This window comes from Rana temporaria, chromosome 6, assembly GCF_905171775.1.
Source record: "Rana temporaria chromosome 6, aRanTem1.1, whole genome shotgun sequence".
NCBI lineage: Eukaryota > Metazoa > Chordata > Amphibia > Anura > Ranidae > Rana > Rana temporaria.
Genome location: NC_053494.1, coordinates 193,135,929 through 193,159,295, shown reverse-complemented (window position 1 = coordinate 193,159,295; position 23,367 = coordinate 193,135,929). Strand labels below are relative to the sequence as shown.

Below are 23,367 nucleotides of genomic sequence, written 5' to 3'. Positions count from 1 at the left end.
GAATCATGCCAATTGTAATTTGGATCAAGTCCTATGAAAACAGCATAAATGTGTGCTGCACCATTAAAAATTGCAAATATTATTCATAGTTTTGATTGAGTGCAAATATTTAAAAAAACTAACCTAATGGCCATCTTAAAACCCAGTCATACTAGCTGCTGTTTATTGGCCAGAACTGGACCAGTCAGAATGCCGGGATGATGGACACAAGGGGAGGTACTTAAATGGCCACAGAGGCAGCCAAAGCATAGGGTACAGTAGGTGCAGGGCAATATTTTGAACATAGGGGGCCTGGGGCACTTTTTGTTAAGTGTCCCCCCTCCCTCACCCCAATTCACAGAAATTAAAATATTATTATTATTGTTATACACGATTTATATAGCGCTAATAGATGACACAGTGCCTCATAATATATAGGGGGGACAGCACAATTACATCACAGTTCAATACAGAGGGTACAGGAGGGCCCTGCTTGTAGAGCTTACATTCTAAAGGAAGGGGGTGTAGGTACAAAAGGTGCAGAGAATGATTTGATATGTGTGGCTCAGGGACAGTTGTTAGGTGGGTGTGGGATAGGCTTCCCTGAATAAATACATTTTCAGGGATCTCCTAAAGGTGGACAGGTTAGGGGCTGATTGGACATACAGGGGCAGGGCATTCCAGAGGATGGGAGAGGCTCTGGAGAAGTCCTGAAGGTGAGCATGGGAGGAGGTAACAAGGCAGCTAGAGAGCAGGAGGTCCTGGGAGGAGTGGAGGGGACCATTTGGGCGATATCTGCAGGCTGATGGTGATGTAGATGGGGGCGATGTTGTGAATAGCCTTGCATATTGTGGTTAGCATTTTGAATTTTACACGGTGGTGTAGGGGAAGCTAGTGAAGGGATTGGCAGAGAGGAGCAGCAGTCACGGATCAGTTATTGAGGTGTATTAGTCTAGCAGCAGGATTCATAATAGACTGAATGGGGGGGATAGCCGGCATAAGGGTAGGCCATTAAGGAGAGAGTTGTAGTAGTCAAGGCGGGAAATAATCAAGGAGTGAATAAGTTGCTTTGTGGTGTCATTAGTCAGGAAGGGTCGAAATCTGGAGATGTTGCGGAGGTTAGGGCGCCAGGATTTAGCCAGTGATTGGATATGGGGGCTGAAGGAGTCAAGGATTACATCCAGCACGCTGGCATGTGTGGAGGGACCAATGATTGTGTTTTGATATTAATGGTAAAGTCATGGGGGGACCGTATAACCAAATTCACACATCAAAGTCTGTTTATTGCATTGTATTATTGCATAAGATTTTTGGGTAGGACAAATTAAAAAAAAAACATAGTATACTTTAGTTTCCATAGATAACGATGGCTGACCCAAAGATGTAATCAACAAAAATAAACTCTGAATCTGTTGATGCAAAACTTTTAGGTTTACCTAAATCTAAGTACATTAGGGTTAATTTACTAAAGGCAAACACTCCCTGATTTTGAGGGACTGTCCTTAATTCGGAACACAGTCCCCCTGTCCCCCTTTCCTCCTCATTTGTCCCACATTTTGGTCTGATCTATATAGTTGTATATAAAATGCACTATTTATACTGTATATCAAAAAAGTGTTTCTCAGTGTAATGCCGCATACACACCATCACTTTATGTGATGAAAAAAAACGACATTTTCTGTGAAGTAAAAAACGACGTTTTTGAAACTTAAATTTTCAAAGACGAAGTTGCCTACACACCATCGTTTTTTCACAATGCTCTAGCAAAGCGAGGTTACGTTCTCACCAAGTTTTTCCATTGAAGCTCGCTTTATAAGTAGCTTCTGGGCATGCGCGGATGAAAAAACGTCGTTTTAAACGACGTTTTTGCTACACACGGTCAATTTCTGTGAAGTAAAAGTTGACGTTTTGAAAAACGACACATAAAATTGAAGCATGCTTCAATTTTTTTTGGTCGTTTTTTAGAAGACATAAAACGACGTTTTCCCCCACACACGGTCAATTAAAGTGACGTTTTTAAAAACGTCATTTTTTTTCATCACATAAAACGACCGTGTGTACGCGGCATAAAACCTTTCATCCAATTTCTAATTTGCTGCATTTGTACATTCCAAATGTCAATATAAATGAATAGTAGTGGCAAAAAGGCACTTGTGGGTTTAACCAATTATTTTTTGTACATTTTTCCTATAAGGGGGAGTGGCAGTGGTGTGTCCTATTTCTGCATGCTTTTGCTAATAGGTGTCCCTCATTTCCATCTCAGAAAGTTGGGAAATATGCAAATAGACTGTGCAGAGCGTAATAAATGTGATAAAGCTCTGTAGATTTCCATCATCCCTTCATGTGCAAGCAAACATATTTTTTTTTTTTTTTACTTTTTAAATTTCCTTGTACTGAGTATTCTTTATAAAGTGAAGCTTTAGCACAAGGGTGCCCAACCTTCTGAAGAGAGAGGGCCACCTAAGCGACTTGGTAACCGGTTGCGAGCCACAATGAGAGGAGCGGATGCATGGCAACCCACTCTACTCTATAGTGCCCACTCTACTTTTTTTGCGGATCGGATTGGATGTAGACGTTTGTAAAATGACACAAGTCAATTTACATCTGCCACTCCTTAGAGGGTCCAATTGGGTCGGACTGACTGTGTAAAAGGGGCCTATGGGTCAGTGCAGGTAACCCTCAGGTGCACTTCTCTGCACCTGTGGATCAGTTTGAAAGCAGCCCAGTAACCACTGCAGAACAGATATGCCCATATATACACTGTGATTTAAGTAATAAACTTACCTTAAATAACAGTATTCTATTCTATTCCATCCCAGAGCAGGAGGTCGTGGGCCATATCAGAGGGCTCCGTGGGCCACATGTGGCCCCCGGGCTGCTGGTTGGGCACCCCTGCTTTAGCACATTGATGTTTACTAAAGAAAAATTAGTGGAACTGCACTTGCAGTGTACACAGTCTATTTTTCTTTAGTAAATCAACCCCAATATGCTTTACCAGCTTACAGCTATATACATCACGTTAAAATATCTACAATATCTCTGAAACTCTAACGTTTATCTAACACTGATACAATAGACCAATAAAAACCTTTACAGAGGATTGCAGGCAAAATATTTTCAAGGTACATTCAATAAGAAACACATTTTTTAATTATAATATTTTTGTATACAGGGAGTCCTTTCTGGCAGGGGGCCCAGGGAAATAACCCCCTTATAAATCTGGCACTGCACGGGTGTTTCCAGTGGGGTGATGTTCAGTAGTAGTCTAAGAATAGACCGGAAGTAGGAGAAAATGCAAGGCATCTACAGAAATATAAAGATAATATTGTTCTGCTGCAGGAATTACCTTCCTCTCCAGCCACCTGGCATCAGAAGAAGGCTCTCCCTGGTTGTGAACCACTCCACATTCAACACCTCAGTCTTCAAAAGAAATATGGAAATAGCCAGTCACTGTAAAAGCCAAGGTTAACTTTATTGAAGCAAATCAATGCACAAACAAGTCCACTTGGTGCAACAAACATACTGACGCATTTCTTTTCTAACAACGTTTAAAGTTGGAGAAAATTCCCATGGATGATTTTTACCTATAGGTAAGACTATACTGAGGCTTACCTTTAGGTACAATAAAAATCTCCTAAACTTGCACCGTTTAGAAAATATTTAATTGTGAATCTGCCGGGGACATCACCGTCACATGCGCTCTGAAGGAACGGCATACCCATGAACAGCGGCTCCCACGTGGGAGTGATGTTATCATGGCTCGTCCAATCAAAGGACCAGAGCCGCCAACCTGGAAGGAAGACCAGGTGAAGATGGAAGCCCTGTCAATGGTGAAAGCATACCGCTGGAGGGCTTTGGTTTTTCGATGCATACTAGCACATTAGAACTTTGCTTTGCAGGTTTCAAAATAAAAAAATAAATAAAAAAAAGCTGGCGGTTTCTACCATTTTAAGCTCCAGTTGGGGGGGGGGGATGCATTAGAGTTGGGTGCACCTGGTGGAATTGTCTGTGCATTGATTTTCTTCAATAAAATTAAAGTGATACTATGGGTTCATGTTTAAAAAAAAAAAATAACAAACATGTCATACTTACCTCCACTGTTAGTTTTGCACAGAGTGGCCCCGATCGTCCTCTTCTGGGGTCCCACGGCAGCTCTCGCAGCTCCTCCCCGCAATAGATAACCACCTCTGGGAAGCTCTCTTGCGAGGGGGTTACCTTGCAGGCGTGCTCCCGTGCCATACAGTCTGCGTTCATAGCCGCCGAGTTTATGACTCAGCCATGTCTTTAGATTTGATTGACAGCAGCGGGAGCCAATAGTTGCGCTGCTATCAATCTATCCAATGAAGAGCCGAGCAGCCGTAAGGAGAACGATGCGGGATCGCGCCCACGGAAGTTCGGTGCTCAGGTAAGCAAAATGGTGGCTCGGGGGGGCCGGACAATGCAAGGTGTTTTTTCACCTTAATGCATAGGATGCATTAAGGTGAAAAAACACAAGGCTTTACAACCCCTTTAACCTTGGCTTTTATAGTGAAGGAACCTACAGAAATGTACTTTCTGAAGAGTGTTGTCATTGTCCTTATTTTATGCATTCACATAGCCCAGTGGTCAATGTTGGATCCCAAAACTTTTAGAAAGATAAAACATTTCTGTGCATGTTTCAAATGTGTATGTTTAGCTTTTGAGATTACCTTGTAAATTCAAGGGTCACGTTTTTTTTTTTTTTTTTTTTTTTTGAAACATAACTCTGTTGCTATTACATGTGCAGTGCTGTACAAGGGGACAATATTATATCACAAATAAAAAGTGACATTAGAATTTCTCCCTATGTTAGGGGTGTCAGTGTGGATTATTATGATCAGCACTTGTGTCTCTCCCTAAGCCTTTCCTGACTGCCCAGAGCCATGTAACGCTAATCTCAGCACAGAAGTGATATATTGGCCTGCCCCTGGGTATACTGGCAATTTATGCCCCAGGGCCAGTCACACAGCATGTAAGTGACCCAGAGCACTGAACCTCAAGCTAGATATTTAGAATAACTATTTACAGCAAAAAAAGATAAATGAGCGATCTTGTACATGGACCTGGTAGATGATTTCTATAGGAGCTGTGTAAATGTTATTTTCTAATGCAAAATTTGCCATATATTGATGCAGCTACAGAGTTAGCCGGATGTCCCTGAGGTACAAGAGGATGGTACCCCACCCTCCTTTCCCTGGCATTAGATTCCAGGTTTTATTTTAAGAAAGAAAAACTCCTTCCTGATTACAGCTGGAATAATTTCATAGAGTAAAACATTTACATTCTTCTTTCATAACTAAGGATGCCAATTAAAGTAGAAGTCTAGTTATATCATTATTCTTTTTTTTCAGGTATTAAAGTAGAAGTCCAGTCCAATACTATCTTATGCCGCGTACACACGATCGGACATTCCGACAACAAAACCGTGGATTTTTCCCAGCGTAGAATTTTGTTGTGTTTAATTGTGTACACACGGTCGGAATTTCCGACAACGGAAAATTTGAGAACCGGCTCTCAAATTTTTTGTTGTCGGAAATTCCGACAGCAAATGTCCGATGGAGCCTACACACGGTCGGATTTTCCGACAACAAACTCTTATCGAACATTTGCTGTCGGAAATTTCGACCGCTTTACACGGCATAAGCCTAAACCTGTTTCTACACCCATTCTAAGCCCTATTCTAACTAACCTGTAAAGAAAAGACCTCTATACCTACACATAATGAGGGCATTCTGGTCCGGTCACATGACCAGTTCAGAGCACCGGCTTCAGTGTACAGGATGGACAGCTGACAATGGATGCCCCATAGTAAGCCTATGAGTAATGTCACCACCCAGGCTCTGCATTGTCGATGCCCCTCCTATACACTGAAGCCAGCTGCTGGAGAGATACAGTGGGGATCGAAAGTTTGGGCACCCCAGGTAAAAAATTGTATTAATGTGCATAACGAAGCCAAGGAAAGATGGAAAAATCTCCAAAAGGCATCAAATTACAGATTAGACATTCTTATAATATGTCAAAAAAAAAGTTAGATTTTATTTCCATCATTTACACTTTCAAAGTGACAGAAAACAAAAAAATGGTGTCTGCAAAAGTTTGGGCACCCTGCAGAGTTAATATCTTGTACTGCCCCCTTTGGCAAGTATCACAGCTTGTAAACGCTTTTTGTAGCCAGCCAAGAGTCTTTCAATTCTTGTTTGAGGTATATTTGCCCATTCTTCCTTACACAAGTCTTCAAGTTCTTTTAGGCCTCGTACACACGACCGAACATGTCTGCTGAAACTGGTCCGCGGATCAGTTTCCGCGGACATGTTCGGTCGTCTGTACGGCTGACTGGACAATTTTCCCGTGGATCGGACAGGTTTCCAATGGACAAATGTTTCTTAGCATGCTAAGAAACATGTCCGCTGGAAGCCTGTCCGTCGGACATGTTCGATCGTCTGTACGACTCACCGGACGTGTCCGCTCGGCCGAAAACGCCCTCGCATGCGTCAAAGTAATTTGACGCATGCGTTGAAGCATTGACCTTCAAGGGTCACGCACGTTGCCGCGTCATCGTTGCGGCGACGGCGCGAACACATCACTGCGTTCACTGTCCGCGGTAAATTTGGTCTGATGGTGTGTACAGCCATCAGACCAAAACCCGCCAGCGGACATGTCCGATGAAAACGGTCCACGGACCGTTTTCATCGGACATGTCCCGTCGTGTGTACGAGGCCTCAGATTTCTGGGCTGTCTGTCACCCACTGCTCTTTAAAGGTCTATCCCTAGATTTTCAATTATGTTGAGGTCAGGAGATTGTGAAGGCCATGGCAAACCTTCAGTTTACGCCTCTTGATGTAATCCCCCGTGGATTTTGAGGTGTGTTTAGGATCAATATCCATTTGTAGAAGCCATCCTCTCTTTAACTTCAGCTTTTTCATCAAGTTACCATCCAAAATTTGCTGAAATTTTATTGAATCCATTTTTCCTTCTACTCGTGAAATGTTCCCTGTGCCACTGGCTGCAATACAACCCCAAAGCATGATTGATCCACCCCCATGCTTAACAGTTGGACAGAGGTTCTTTTCATTAAATTCTGTTCCCTTTCTTCTCCAAACGTACCTTTGCTCAATCCGGCCAAAAAGTTCTATTTTAACCTCATCAGTACACAGAACTTGCTTCCAAAATGCATCAGGCTTGTCTGTATGTTCATTTGCAAAGTTCAAACGCTGATTTTTGTGGTGAGGACGTAGAAGAGGTTTTCTTCTGATGACTCTTCCATGAAGACCATATTTGTACAAGTATCTTTTTATAGTGAAATAGTGTACCACAACTCCAGTGTCTGCCAGATCTTTCTGGAGGTATTGTGCAGTCAAACGTGGGTTTTTAATTGCTTTTCTCACAATCCTGCGAGCTGTTCTGTCTGATTTTTTTCATGGTCCTCCAGATCTTGCTTTAACTTCCACTGTTCCTGATGACTGCCATTTCTTAATTACATTCCGAACAGAGGATATTGACATCTGAAAACGCTTTGCTATTTTCTTATAGCCTTCTCCAGCTTTGTGAGTGTCAACTATTTTCAGTTTCAGTTTTCTAGACAACTGCTTAGAAGAACCCATGGTGCTGATTGTTGGGGCAAGGTCAGATGAGTCTGGGCATTTAAAACCTTTGAGATTGACATCACCTTGTCTTCCCAGACGATGATTGAGAACAATCCATGACACTGGCAGGTTTCAGCATTGCAAAGGGGGCAGTGCATGCTATAAATTCTGCAGGGTACCCAAACGTTTGCAGACGCCATTTTTTTGTTTTCTGTAATTTTGAAAGTGTAAAGGATGGAAATAAAATCTAACTTTTTTTGACATATTATAAGAATGTCTAATCTGTAATTTGATGCCTTTTGGAGATTTTTCCATCTTTCCTTGTCTTCATTATGCACATTAATCCAAATTTTTACCTGGGGTGCCCAAACTTTCGATCCCCACTGTAATGTGACTGAACTGGAATGCCCTAAAAATAGGTAGGTTTAGACTTTACAGGGTAATTAGACTTGTCTTAGAATGGTGGGTGGTAGCAAGTTTATGCTTAGATAGTATTTAACTGGACTTCTACTTTAATATCCAAAAATTGATTAAAAAATAAGCGCAAAAAATAAAAAACCCAACAGTGATTAAATACCACCAAAAGAAAGCTCTATTTGTGTGAAAAAAAGGACGAAAATTTCATTTGGGTACAATGTTGTATGACTGAGTAATTGTCATTCAAATTGTGAGAGCACCGAAAGCTGAAAATTGGTCTGGTTATTAAGTGGGTTTACGTGCCTGGTGGTCAAGTTTAAGGTTTAATGTAGCTTTAACCCCCCTGACGGTAAACCCGAGCGTGACTCGGGGTTGGTTTTACATGTTAGGATCGGCAAACCCGAGTCACGCTCGGGCTGGACGGGCTTACCTTTCGCTGGATCCACAGGCTTGGTTTACTCACCTTGTCCCTGGATCCAGCGATGCCACCCGCTGTGTGAGCGAGTGGGACCTCCTCGCTCGATTCACAGTCCCTGTGTGACGCCGATCTCCGTTCCCTGCGACGTTACGACGCACGGGGACGGAGAACGGCGCCAAATTCAAAAAAGTAAACAAACACATTACATACAGTATACTGTAATCTTATAGATTACAGTACTGTATGTAAAAAATACACACCCCCCTTGTCCCTAGTGGTCTGCCCAGTGTCCTGCATGTACTTTTATATAATAAAAAATGTCATTTCTGCCTAAAAACTGTAGATTGTCCAAAAGTGTCCCTTTATGTCAAAAATGGTTTTAGATCAGCTAGAAAACAGCGATAATAAATTATAATCACTTGCAGAAATGTGCGATAGCGATTTGCGGGGAAATTCGTCATAAAAAAAATAAAATAATGACAGCGACAATTCTGCAACTGAGCAAATTTCAGTGATTTTGAGTTGATTACATTATTGAATAATTTTTATTATAATTATATTATTATTTGTTATAATTATTTATAATTATTTATTATATTATAATTTATAATTTTGTTTTAAAAAAAAAATCATACCCGGGATGCCTACAAGACTCTTGCTTGGTCAGATTTAAGTGAGTTATTTCTAAAAATTACAGGCCTACAGTATAAAACACCAATTTCCTTGCAAAATAAATGTACCGCTTTTGGTACGTAATTCCAGACAGAATCATACCGCCAGGGAGGTTAAAGAGGAAGTAAACCCTAATGGGTTTTACTTCCTCTTTATTCCCCTGCAAAGTAAAAGCATAATGGGCTAGTATGCATTGCATACTAGCCCATTATGTTGAACTTACCTGCAACCAAAGCCCCAGAGGTCCCTGCTGGTGGCCCTTTCCATCTTCACCCCTCTTCCTTCCAGGGTCGTGGACTCCGATTGTGCCCTTTCTTTATTGTGCATGTGCCGATGAGGTCGGCACAAACGTATATGGTAAAAATCTCCTAAACCGTGTAGGGTTAAGGAGATATTTCCAGTACCTACAGGTAAGCCTTATTATAGGCTTACCTATAGGTAAACGTGGTGTGTAAGGGTTTACAACCACTTTAATGCAGTGCAAATGGGTCCTAAATGTTTATATTTGGTTATATTTTCCATATTAAAGCTGCACATTTCACATAGTAACTATATAACTTGCTTTCTCATTCAGTATCTTTATTTTCTGTATCTCAGGAATCCAGGACAGCGATCTACAAGTGAAAACCATGCGGAATCTGGTGAAGCAGCTGCCTTCCCCTAACCGAGACACCATGAAAACTCTCTTTGAACACCTTCGAAAGTAAGTCAGAGTTGGCTCCGTTGCCTGATGTCTTAATTTGTCGGTCCGTGAAAAATACCTAAAATATGCTCTGGAGAGAGGGGACGCCATTTCTATACCAAAACATATCCTCGTCGTCTATCGATTGCTCCAGCACTGAGAGTATACACAGCAGCATGTTCCAATCAAAGTGTGGCTCGGCTCCATTACCTCACAGGGCCACGCTCTAATTGGACCCTGCTGTGGGCCACTTTGAAGGGAAATGAAAAAATCAACACACGATTCAAGTAATGATTTTTGTCCCCTCTAAACATCTTGGCAAAATTGATAGTAACTGCTTCACTGCTGGAAAAGTTTGGATAAAATAAAGCCCCACCCCAGAAAGTAAAAAAAAAAAAAAAAAACTATAGATGCGTCTTATAAGTTTGCACAACTTACTTAGATATGATCTTTACTTATACCAACCTTTTATCGTTTAACTAAGGGCAAAACTTTTTGGGGAGTTTTGGATAGAGTGGAGGTGGATTAGAATGCTTGGCAGTTTTTATTGCTGTCTGTTAAGGAGATTCATCATCTCTACAATATTTGTAGGTACATAGTAGGTGAGGTTGAAAAAAGACACAAGTTCATAAAGTCTAACCTATGTGTGTGATTGTATGTCAGTATTACATTGTATATCCCTGTATGTTGTGGTCGTTCAGGTGCTTATCTATTTTTTTTTAAATATCAATGCCCCCCGCTGAGACCACCGCCTGTGGAAGGTAATTCCACATCCTTGTCGCTCTTACAGTAAAGAACCCTCTAGGTATTTTAAGGTTAAACCTATTTTCTTCTCATTTTAGTGAGTGGCCACGTGTCTTGTTAAACTCCCTTTTGTGAAAAAGTTTTATCCCCATTATTGGGTCACCAGTGTGGTATTTTTAAATTTAAATCATATCCCCTCTCAAGCGTCTCCTCTCCAGAGACAATAAGTTCAGTGCTCGCAACCTTTCCTCATAACTAATATCCTCCAGAGCCTTTATTAGCTTTGTTGCCCTTTTTTATAATTGCTCCATTTCCAGTACATCCTTCCTGATGACTGGTGCCCAGAACTGGACAGCATACTCCAGGTGCAGCAGTCTTGTAAAGTGGGAGAATTATCGTTTTATCTCTGGAGTTGATCCCCTTTTTAATGCATGCCAATATTCAGTTTTCTTTGTTAGCAGCAGCTTGGCATTGCATGCCATTGCTAAACCTTTCATCTACTAGGACCCCCAGGTCCATTTCCATCCCAGATTCCCCCAGAGGTTCTCCCCCCAGTGTATAAATTGCATTCATATTTTTGCCACACAAATATATTATTTTATATTTTCTACATTAAACCTCATTTGCCATGTAGTTGACCACCCCATTAATTTGTTCCGATTTTTTTCCAAGGTTTCCACATCCTACCGAGAAGTTATTGCCCTGCTTAGCTTAGTATCGTCCGCAAATATCGAGATTGAACTGTTTACCACATCCTCCAGGTAGTTTATGAACAAATTAAATAGGATTGGTCCCGGGACATAACCCTGAGGGACCCCACTACCCACCCCTGACCATTCCAAGTACTCCCCATTTATCACCACCCTCTGAACTTGCCCTTGTAGCCAGTTTTCAATCCATGTACTCACCCTATAGTCCATGCCAATGGCCCTTATTTTGTACAGTTAACGTTTAACGTTTAACATTTTGTATTGTATATCATTTGTTAATCATTAAAAGTAAAAGGAAACCTCAAATTTTGGGTTGTCCCCAGAAAAGTAAAATAGGGGAAATCTTCCGCAATGGGACACAGACGGTGAATAAAAAAAAAAAAACCATGACAAGGATTATACCCCTTCCTTACTCTATCCAAAATGAAAAAAAAAAGTTTTGCCTATAGTTTTACATCTAATTCTATATAATATTGTCTATATATAGTTTTCTCTGAGAATCAAATTTGCCTACGTGCCCTATTTTTTTTTTTTTGTGCTGAACACATTTAGGACCCATTTACTCTGACCGTATGTTCAAACGGTCTGTTTTAGTTTGCAGTCTGATGTCTGTTTTTCTGGGTGTGTGGGGTGGTGTGATGTGCTGTTTCTGCCCATCACACTGTTTAAAATTTGTTTTACATTTATTCAGAGTATACAAATGTACGCTGCATTCAGGTCTTTGCAAAGCATCTAGGTGCAATGCTCTGATGGGGTCCCCATCAGATCGCCCCCTTACATCAGGATCATCATCAGAGTCAACCTTACAGTACATAAGGGTCCACATAAGGGTCCTTCCTTAAATTAGAGTCTTCCTTATATCAGAAGTAATACTCAAAATTCCCATTGCAGACGTTCCTGGAGCAATCTCTAGAGTTTTGGGTGCTGTAGCAATCACCAGCTGGAGACTGGATCAGAGAGCCACAATGAAGATATTTGCCAGCACACCATGGATCATCAAGATGAGTCCAATTGATTTTTATTGAAGCATGATCACATCACAATAAAGATGTTTTGGAGTCATGCAGGACCCCGTTCGTCAGGCAAATATCTTCATTATTCCTTATTTTAGAGTCCTTCCTTACATCACCTTCCTTACATCAGGGTCACCATCATCGTAGCTGTATTAGCAAGATGGGAGATGGGAAGATGGGAGGCTGAGCAGGTCTGGACTTAGGAAGTTCCACCCTCCTGTGAATACTGGGGCAAGCACGTGACTGCGCTTTTGTTATGTCCATCATTGGTTGCTAGGACCACCTGTGTCCTACCAACCAATGACAGGCAGGATCCTGGTTGAGCAGGGGGAACCTGTGCTGAAAGCAGAAAAGTGGGGATTGGAAATTGACCTCTGTTGTCCAGAAGTGTGAAGTCTGTGAGGCCTCGTACACACGGCCGGTTTCCTTGGCAGAATCCATCAAGAAACTTGGTGGGAGATTTTTTTGCAGAGGAAACCGGTCGTGTGTACATTTTTCAGCGAGGAAACTGTCGAGGAACTTGACGAGCCAAAAAGAGAGCATGTTCTCTTTTTCCTCGACGGGAATGAAGAAAATTGGCTTGTCGAGTTCCTCGACAAGCCTAACAAGAACTCGACGAGGAAAACAATGTGTTTCGCCCGCCGAGTTCCTCGGTCGTGTGTACGAGGCCTGAGAGCACTATGGGCCCTGGGAATATTCCGTTGACCCTATCTTTGGGCTGAATAAAATCCGGTAGTGCGATAGATTTGGCCCATGGGCCATAGTTTGGAGACCCCTGGTATAAGCGACAGGCTAAGATCTGTAAAAGACGAGGTAGCCCAGAGCAGATTTTAGGGGGCTACTGAATGCCTCTTGTATGCATCTTTATAAATGTCTTCAGAGAGAAAATATTAGGAAATTAATATTTCACCACACATTGAATTAATTTATATATGGAGCTTGGTGTCCACAAAGATGTGCGATTACAGGGGAACCACAATAAAAGTTACCTAGGGGAACAGATCATTGAAATATAGCCAGGAGCAGGAATAATGCATACCCTTCTGTATAATCTGTCCGTAGCATGATATTAATCCATGGCTTCTGAGTATTTCAAAAGACACTTCCAGTAAATTCAGTGAATAAGCATTGATTACTTCCCATTTCTAATTGTATTGGATCTTTGTCAACTACAATCTGTATTAGGCAATATTTAAAGTATTGATTATGTCGTCATTGAGTTTCTATCCATTACTGTTGGTATAGGATATCTTTCAGATGTCAACTTTATTGCTAACCCTATTGTACACACCAATGACTCATAATAACAAGGAGATACATAGATATGCATACATTCTGGTATGAGCTAATGTTTGATTTTTTAATTTTATTAATCAACATAGCACCAAGAAATTCTGCAGTGCTTTGCAAAGTGTACTGAACCATCCACAGGAATCTTTAACAATCAAATACGCTTACAATCTGATGTCCCTACCATAGTGATACCATATCAAGTTTGATTCAAGACTTTTTTCCTCACTAGTCCTCCATTATTATGACTTTAAGAAATATTTGCCGCAAGTTTTACGGGCAAGTGCTTGATTCACAAAGCACTTGTCGGTAAACTTGTGGCGGCGTATCGTAAATCCGTCCGGCGCAAGCCCGCCTAATTCAAATGGGGCGTGTATCATTTAAATTAGGCGCGTTCCCGCTCCGAACGTACTGCGCATGCTCCATTTTGAAATTTCCCGCCGTGCTTTGCGCGAAATGACGTCGCACTGACGTCATTTTTTGAACGGCGACGTGCGTTACGTCCTTTCCTATTCACGGACGACTTAGGCAAAAAAATTTAAATTAAAAATTCGACGCGGGAACGACGGCCATACTTTAACATGGCAAGTCTAAATATAAGCCAATAAATAGCAGCTGTAACTATACGCCGGGAAATGCCGACTAGCGACGACGTAAGAGAATGCGACGACCGCGCGTACCTTCGTGGATCGCCGTAAACAGCTAATTAGCATACCCAACGCGGAAAACAAAGCGAACTCCACCCAGCGGGCGCCGAAGTATTACACCTACGATCGAAAGGCGTACGAAGCCGTACGCCTGTCGGATCGAAGCCAGAAGCCGTCGTATCTTAATTTGAGAATTCAAACTAAAGATACGACGCGGCAAATTTGAAAGTACGCCAGAGTATCAGCAGATACTCCGGCGTACTTCTTCTGTGAATCTGGCCCTATATAAAAGTATTTCAACAGCTAAATCAGTTTATACGTGAGATCTATGCCTTTGCCTGCTATTTCTATGCTGATGTTATAAAAGTTATATACTGTATGTGATCCCTGCACCTGGCTAAAAGTAGCTGCCTTATGCCGCATACACACCATAACTTTATGTGATGAAAAAAAACGACATTTTCTGTGAAGTAAAAAATGACGTTTTTGAAACTTCAATTTTCAAAGACGAAGTTGCCTACACACCATCGTTTTTCTCACAATGTTCTAGCAAAGCGAGGTTACGTTCCACCACGTTTTTCCATTGAAGCTCGCTTCATAAGTAGCTTCTGGGCATGCGCGGATGAAAAAACGTCGTTTTAAACGACGTTTTTGCTACACACGGTCAATTTCTGTGAAGTAAAAGTTGACGTTTTGAAAAACGACACATAAAATTGAAGCATGCTTCAATTTTTTTTGGTCGTTTTTTAGAAGACATAAAACAACGTTTTCCCCCACACACGGTCAATTAAAGTGACGTTTTTAAAAACGTCATTTTTTTTCATCACATAAAATGACCGTGTGTACGTGGCATTAGGTGTCATCTGTACCATCATTTAAAGAAGTGCTGCCCTAATTTATTTATTTCTAGTACGGTATATTGAAGAATTAACGATTTAACTCATTTATATGTACTATTTCTGAAAAATGTGGTTTGTTTATAGTTGAAGCATCCCATGTAATTCCTTATATAAACTAGCACTATACAAATAATTACCTTAATTACTGAAGCAAAATATAGATTTATTATATCAAAACTCTTGGAAATACATATGGTATGAATTAAATATTCATGTTATCGATAGTGAGACTAATGCTAATTGCACAACTGCATTAAATGATGAAAAATAAACAGCTCCAGGATGTAGTAAACACTTCGCACCTCTCCTAATAATAGTGTAAATGTGTTAGTTCTTCCTCTTACCTCTGCGGCAGGTAAATATGAATTCTGCGACGGTAAATATACCACTTTTGGCTTGATTAAAAGGCTTTAGAAAACACTCTGTTGCCGCTCTGTTAACATGTGAAGTCACGCTGTGACACTACTTATCAAAAGTAACATTACCTGAAGGGATTGGGACTTGTCTGCTTTCAACACAGGAGTGTTGTGCTAATCTGCAGTGCCTACATTATTAACGGGATATAGAAGCTATATAACCGTGAGGCTGGGGTTTTATTTTCCACTAAAAATACAATTCTATGCTTCAAAGGGAAATACCGTTTTTTTTTAGCATGCATTTTGAATTAGTACTGTATAATCGACCATTAAAATGTATGTATAACCAATAACTTTTTGGGGGGTTTTAGATAGAGTGTGGGTGTGGAGGGTTAGAATCTTGGTCAAGGTCTTATTGGTATTATGCTAGCATATGTGGAGACCCTACCCTACAGAGTAGTGTCCTTAGCCTAAAATTAGTGCTGCTGGGCTGTAGTCAGACTGAGCATGGATTGACAGTTCTGCCTTCTTCGGGTTCTCCCTCAGCTCAGTGATTTTTTGTTGTGTAGCATTGTCCCCATAGGGCTTGCTGAGTATTGACTTCATAGGCCTCTCTCGGTTACCTGCAGCAACTAGTTCCCACTTAGTTGCTGAGGGTTCCCACTTGGTTGCTGAGGATTTCCCACTTGGTTGCTGAGGATTTCCCACTTTGCTGCTAGGGGTTCCCACTTGTTTGCTAGGAGCTCCCACTTGCCCCACCCTTACTCACGCTTGCTCGTTACTCAATGACCAGTCCAGGGTATTTGTGTTTTTGTATTTTATTTTGGAACTTGGATGGAAGAAGGGATGAGTGGGATACTCCAACTGGAACTATTCACAAAGGATAAGGACAACTCTCTTAACCAACAGCCATGTATAGAGTAGTTAAGTCTTCTTGCTCTCACTAGCAGCAGACTTGATGCTCTGCATTATCTTCAGGACACTCTCTAGCATCCCCTTTACTGACACACGTCCACTGACTCTTCTAACTGAAGGGGCTGGCCCTCACTCGACAGGCCCCAAAGACACAGATCTGTACTCACAGTAGGTAGAATCAGATCCTTCCTAGTGTCTCCCTTCCCTTCCCCTCCATTCAGTGTCTGCTACTCCTCTATGCAGAACTGTATTATGACCATGTCCAGTTGTCATACCAGGGAGAAGGTGCAGAATTCTATGTCTGTGTATATGTCTGTCTAGGGCAGGGGTCTCCAAACTGCAGCTCTGGGGCCATATGCGTCCCTTTGCTTGCCTTAATCTGGCCCTTGGGGCACTGTTCCATCCACTGACACCAGCAATGGGGCATCATTCTTGTTGCTGACACCAACAAAGGGGCACTATTCCTCCAACTGACACCATCAAAAGGGCACTGTTCGTCCATTGATGCCAATGATGGGGCACAATTATTTCCATTGATACCAGTGATGGGGCACTCATCCTCCCACTGATACCACTGATATGGTATTGTTTATGCCCACTGGACACCTTGATATTTTCTACTCCCAATGTCCCTACTCAGCCCCCCCTTAAAGTCTGAAGGACAGTAAACTGGCCCTTTGTTTAGAAAATTTGGAAACCCCCTTGTCCCTTGTCTAGAGCATAATAATTATGGTTATGATGGAGATGTAATAATTTGCGTTTGTACAGAGCTCAGTAAACACTGTAACAATTCAATTCTGATCACGTTCAGTGGACAGATCTTGGTGGTGGTAGTGTTTTTGTCTGTGTATAAAGTGTAATAGAATTATATTAATAATATGGCTATTGATAAGGTTTTGTTGGGTTTATATCATTTATTTATTTTTTTCTCATGTGCAAAGTAGTCGTGCCTAGTTTTTTTTCTTTAAATTTTACAAATATAATCAGAGATTTAGAAAACATAAATGAGCAAAACGGTGGTGTTTTAAGTTACAAATAATTTTAATAAATCAATTATTTTTTCAGCTTAGATGAATTGTGAAACACGCAAGCTTTATTTATCACAATAATCAATATGCATAATACATCCTCCTGCCATTACCAATGTACAGACGTTTCAAATTGTTCTTCTGGCCATATTTGTGATCGTTCTTCTGGCCATATTCAGAAAACATGTCATTTGGAGTTACAGAATTTGCCCTCATTCATGTTACAGCAACAGGGTATTAACCATCTGTGTCCACCCGAGGGCCATCTCATATTACTTTCCAAAAGAAATTAAAATAGGAAGGAAAAAAAAACGAATTTGGAATAGTCATTAGATTGAAAAAAAAAAAAAAAGCATAGTACACTACTTTCTTTAAACAAAAAAAAATATGCTTGGTCGTTTTCCAAACAAATTATATGTTTCCTTCAGCCATTAGGCATCTATTTTTCATTCTTTACAATTAGAAGAAGAGAGTGGTAAGGAAGGTGGCTCACACATTGATCCCCGTCAGCTTCTTTTTTGAATGAAAATTGCTGAACCCAGATGTCTACTTGTCTACTTTTGCATACACACATGCAAAAAAAGACTCCTTGAACTGCAGCATCTGGCTCATTGGCTTGTTCAAGTTGTAAAATTTTGCATCTACTTGGTCAGCTGATTCAAATAAAATAAACCCCTCTCTCTACATTTTTTTACATTTCTAGTGATTCATCTCATCTGAACTTAATTTTTTTTTTGCTATTGGCTGGCAACATGTAGCCATCTCATTTGGGGATTATTTAAACATTTTTTAACGTAATTTGTTTTTGCTTAGAGTTTAATCGCTCTTTGCAGTTTTATTACGCATTGTTCTAAGTGATTTAAACACCACAAGCCTGTTATAACACTTGTTTCCTTGCACACACAGATTTTTCTTTTGAAGTCTTTTTACAAATTTAGGATAATTATGAAATAACATTGAACCATCTTAGTATACTTATTTTTAGCAACAATTATTGTAATGCTTTTATCTGATTATGTTACTTAAATATTTTATGACTATGGCAAACTACAATTATTAAAAAATAACAATGTAGTTGAAAAAGTTACTAGCACAGGAGTTCTTTTTTTGGCCATATGACTATATTATCTTGATTATTTTTTATAAATAAATCAGTGGTAACAGCATAAAAGTACCGTATACACTCGAGTATAAGCCAAATTTTTTAGCATTTTTTTGGTGGCGAAAATGCCCCCCTCGACTTATACTCGAGTCACCTTTTTGCGCCTGATCTCCCAAACCTCTGGACCCCAAACTTAGCACACATTTAGCCCCACGCTTTCTCTACAAGTGTGCAAAGTTTGTTGTCTGGGGAACTTAAGGCCGGGGAGCACCGTTTTTTTTAAATCAGGCACCCCTTCGATAGACTGCCATGTTAAACGGTAATTTCTCCGGTAACTTTGGGGTACCGGGTCCCATGTTACTCCCATGTTAAACGTAACTCTAGGCATGGGCACAGTGAGGCATGGACACAGTGAGGCATGCACATGGACACAGTGAGGCATGCAGATGGATACCCTAGGCTTACTCGAGTCAATCATGGGACCCGGTACCCCAAAGTTACCGGAGAAATTACTGTTTAACATGGGAGTCTATCGAAGGGGTGCCCGACATTTTTTTGTGGTAAAATTAGGTGCCTCGGCTTATATTCGGGTCGGCTTATACTCGAGTATATACGGTAAATGTAAATGTAGAAACAATAATTTTCATTCTTGTTGAATTATTGTTGATTTCTACGTTTCATGTAAGCTCTGTTTAGAATATCCATTTCTCAGTTGCACAAACTATTTTATGCTAAAAATAAACCTGTATTGTTGTACAATTTGCATTTTGGCATTTAAGAAAAAAAAATCTGTTTACATTTTGGTGTACCAGATAGTAAACACTCAAAAAAAAAAAACATGAAAAAGCATGCCTAGTCCCGAGAACGACCTAACAACTTTATCATCTGTGCAAAGCAAACAATGTATAATTTCATCTGGCAATTTTTTATCACATCTCTTGAGATGCAAACTTCATAATTATTATTGTGACAGTATATTGGCTAGCACCAAAGAAAAAAAAAAGAAAAAAAAATTGTGAATCTTTATAAACAAATACCACTTGGAAAAATGAAGGAGCAGATCATAGACTGGAACGCACCCCACTTCTAATAGGAACAAAAATTTGGCAGCCAAATACAAGAAACTGCTAACTCACAACAGAGTGACCTACTTGGAGCCACTTGCCAAAGAGACAGCATTTTATGTCGTTCTTCTGAAGTAGCGTCGTTCTGTCTGTACCATCTGCGGATTTATTATTGTGCTTTCGAAAAAAAAAAAAACGCTGCCTGAACAATATTGAACAGTACCCAAAAGGAAAGGCTCCAAAATTGTGGGCGCCACACCCACACCTACTGATGTGGTCCAATTTTTTTTTCTTTTTTTTTTTTATTCTCTCTTTCTGAAAGCACCTAATTAAGAAATCCTGACTCATTTACATGAATCTTTTTGATCTAAATTACACTCCAAACCACACCAAATTAGGAGCATCTGTGAATATGAAATGTTTGTTCCCTGTTTCTGCTCGAGAAGGGTCGGTTCTGGACAGCACATGTTGAAGTGACGAAAAATTATTTAATGATGCTTACCTCCAAGATGTATTTTTTTTCCACTAATAACTCACAAGGAGGATACCATGCGTCTAAATGTCTGTTATTCGTTCTGTCTGTGACACAATATGTCATTGACTTTACAAAGGAGATCAGACCACCTACTCTGCTTCTATAGTTTGCTATGAAAACAATATGGGTCTATACAGCCCCAGATGTATATTACATTGGCAGTGTAGTACACCAGATTAATATTAGTGTTGAGCAGAATATGCCATATTCGATTTCGCGATATATCTCGAATATATATTCGAATATTCGAGATATATTCGCTAAATTCGAATATTCGTGATATTTTATCGAAATTAAATGATTGCGATTTTTCGCTATTGCGAATGCGAAAATAATTGCGATTTTTTGATAACTGCGGTAGGAGCACTCTGATTGGCTCAGAATATTCGTGATATTTTATCGAAATATCGCAACATGCGAATGCGATATTTATTGCGCAATTTCGAGAAATGCTGGAGGAGCGCTCTGATTGGCTCAGAATATTCGTGATATTTTATCGAAATATCGCAACATGCGAATGCGATATTTACTGCGCAATTTCGACAAATGCTGTAGGAGCACTCTGATTGGCTCAGAATATTCGTGATATTTTACAATACAAAATAATTGCGAATATTCGGCAAATGCGGAAGGAGCACTCTGATTGGCTCAGAATATTCTTGATATTTTACAATACAAAATAATTGCGAATATTCGGCAAATGCGGAAGGAGCACTCTGATTGGCTCAGAATATTCTTGATATTTTACAATACAAAATAATTGCGAATATTCGGCAAATGCGGAAGGAGCACTCTGATTGGCTCAGAATATTCTTGATATTTTACAATACAAAATAATTGCGAATATTCGGCAAATGCAGAAGGAGCACTCTGATTGGCTCAGAATATTCTTGATATTTTACAATACAAAATAAAAAGTGTTTTGCATTGGTGGTGATTCTTTACTCTATCCATCTGTCACAGCCGTTTGTCAATCAAACACCTTGAAGATTGAACACGTTCATGCTGCATGCTTTGAACTTTTTTTCACTTCACATATCAAAGACATTTTTATGAAAGATTATTTTTCTATTATTGGGACTATATTTCTTTATATATTTGTTTCACCGTGTATTTCACAAGTTATTTGCGCTTGCTTATTTTATAATTTGCCCACATGTCTTGTCACTAGACATATTTTTTATTCTTGTAGAGCGACTCCATTTTCTGTCTTGTATTAAATTATGTTGTATAACATTTTTGAGTTGCTGCTGTATTCTCCCCTTTTTTTAAGCTATGCGCAATTTTTTCCTTCTTACAAAAAAAAATAATATCAAACATACAAATATTCATAACAGAAACATACACAAAGCCCCCCCCCCCCTTTTGCATCAGAGACAATCAGAGTTCTCCTACCACAGTTATCGAAAATTCGCAATCATTTTCGCATTCGCAATAGCGAAAAATCGCAATGTTTTTTTTTTTCAATTTGGCAACATAAAAGGATCGCCTCAGCTTAGCTACTCGGCCCAGGGTCTCTAATCATACCAGCAATGCTTTTAGACGTCGATAGGATGTGATCTGTTTTAAAAATCAAATTGAAAAAATGCGAATATTCGGAATTGCGAATATTCACCGCGAAATTCGAAATATAGCGCGATTTCTCGAATATGCTATATTCGAGTCGAATATTCGCAATGCGAATATTCGTGAGCAACACTAATTAATATACTTAGACCAATGAATATGTAATCTTTTAAAAACATAGCTTGTTCAATAAGTGTAGCGTGGGATAAGGTGCTTTAGTTCCTGATCTGCCATTTTTTTTTGGTTGCCTATCTTTTTTCTTTTTAATCTATAAATGGTGATGAGTCACCTTCAAAGATACATTGTTGACTTACCCATTCAGGGTAAAGTTATGGGCCCGGATTCAGAAAGGAGATACGACGGCGTATCTCCGGATACACCGTCGTATCTCTGAGTGCGGGCCGTCGTATCTATGCGACTGATTCAGAGAATCAGTTACGCATAGATTTCCCTAAGATCCGACTGGCGTAAGTGTCTTACACCGTCGTATCTTAGGCTACATATTTACGCTGACCGCTAGGTGGCGCTTCAGTATAGTTACGCGATGAATATGCTAATTAGGTAGATACGCCGATTCAGAAACGTACGTTCGGCCGGCGCATTTTTTTGTACGTCGTTTACGTTAGGCTTTTTTCGGCGTAAAGTTACCCCTGCTATATGAGGCGTAGCTAATGTTAAGTATGGACGTCGTTCCCACGTCGAGTTTTGAAAATTTTACGTCGTTTGCGTTAGTCGTTCGCGAATAGGGCTGTACGTAAGTTATGTTCACGTTTAAAGCAATGACGACTTGCGGCATAATTTCGAGCATGCGCACTGGGATTTTATTCACGAACGGCGAATGCACCGTTCCTAAAAAACGTCCTATACGCGGGGTCACATTTAATATACATAAAACACGCCCACATCATCCACATTTGAATTAGGCAGGCTTACGCCGACACACATAGGTTACGCCGCCGTAACTAAGGGCGCAAGTTGTTTCTGCATACAGAACTTGCGCCCTAAGTTACGACGGCGTACCGTATCTGCGATACGTTACTCCTGCCCATAGATAGACAATTCTATCTGAATCCGGGCCATGATGTCTGTATAAATCCCTTGACCACTTTATACTCAACCTTCCAGTTCTCCCCTGCCACTTCTTTTTTTGTTGCAGCCATTGCCAAAATATGTTGTGTCAGAACTCAGAGGAAGTGGTAAAGTCGCCCCTCCATCAAGTGACAGTAAATGGATCAAGCAATTGGCTGCTACACCAGAGCAATGCATCATGGAAGGTGGTCACATGTTTCCCAAGATTTGGAAACTCCTGATATGTTGCAGGCAGTGGTAAACACTCCTTCTGTGGCCACCAGTGTAAAATATCTGGTGCTTCTGGATATAGTGGAGGACATGACCTCCTCCCATGGTGTATTGCTTGTGCATGGGAGGAGTAGACAGGAACTTGCATTAAGTGTCAATGATGTCACTGATGATGTCACCGCAATTACCCTTTAAGACAGTGTGGAAGCATTGTGTTCTGCTACAGAGATTTCTTATGAAGCTCATAAGGATCATGCAAGGTTTAGTTTCATAAAGGTGTCATGATGGGGGGGGGGGGTTGTAGTTCTCAGCAAGACAATGTTAGTGTTGCTGGTAAAACAAGACAGTGAATAACTAATGCTGTCTACATAGTTCATTGTTACATAGTAGGTGAGGTTAAAAAAAGACACAAGTCCATCAAGTACAACCT

General features: G+C 40.4%; 1 protein-coding gene across 1 annotated transcript in view; it reads left to right on the top strand.

Moving 5' to 3' along the window:
- The window catches only part of ARHGAP15 (Rho GTPase activating protein 15), a 721,117-nt gene that overhangs the window by 657,295 nt on the left and 40,455 nt on the right, over positions 1-23,367 (top strand). The window contains exon 12 of the mRNA XM_040358038.1: positions 9,685-9,790. Coding sequence (XP_040213972.1) covers positions 9,685-9,790 — 106 coding nt within the window. The remainder of the gene's footprint in view (positions 1-9,684; positions 9,791-23,367) is intronic.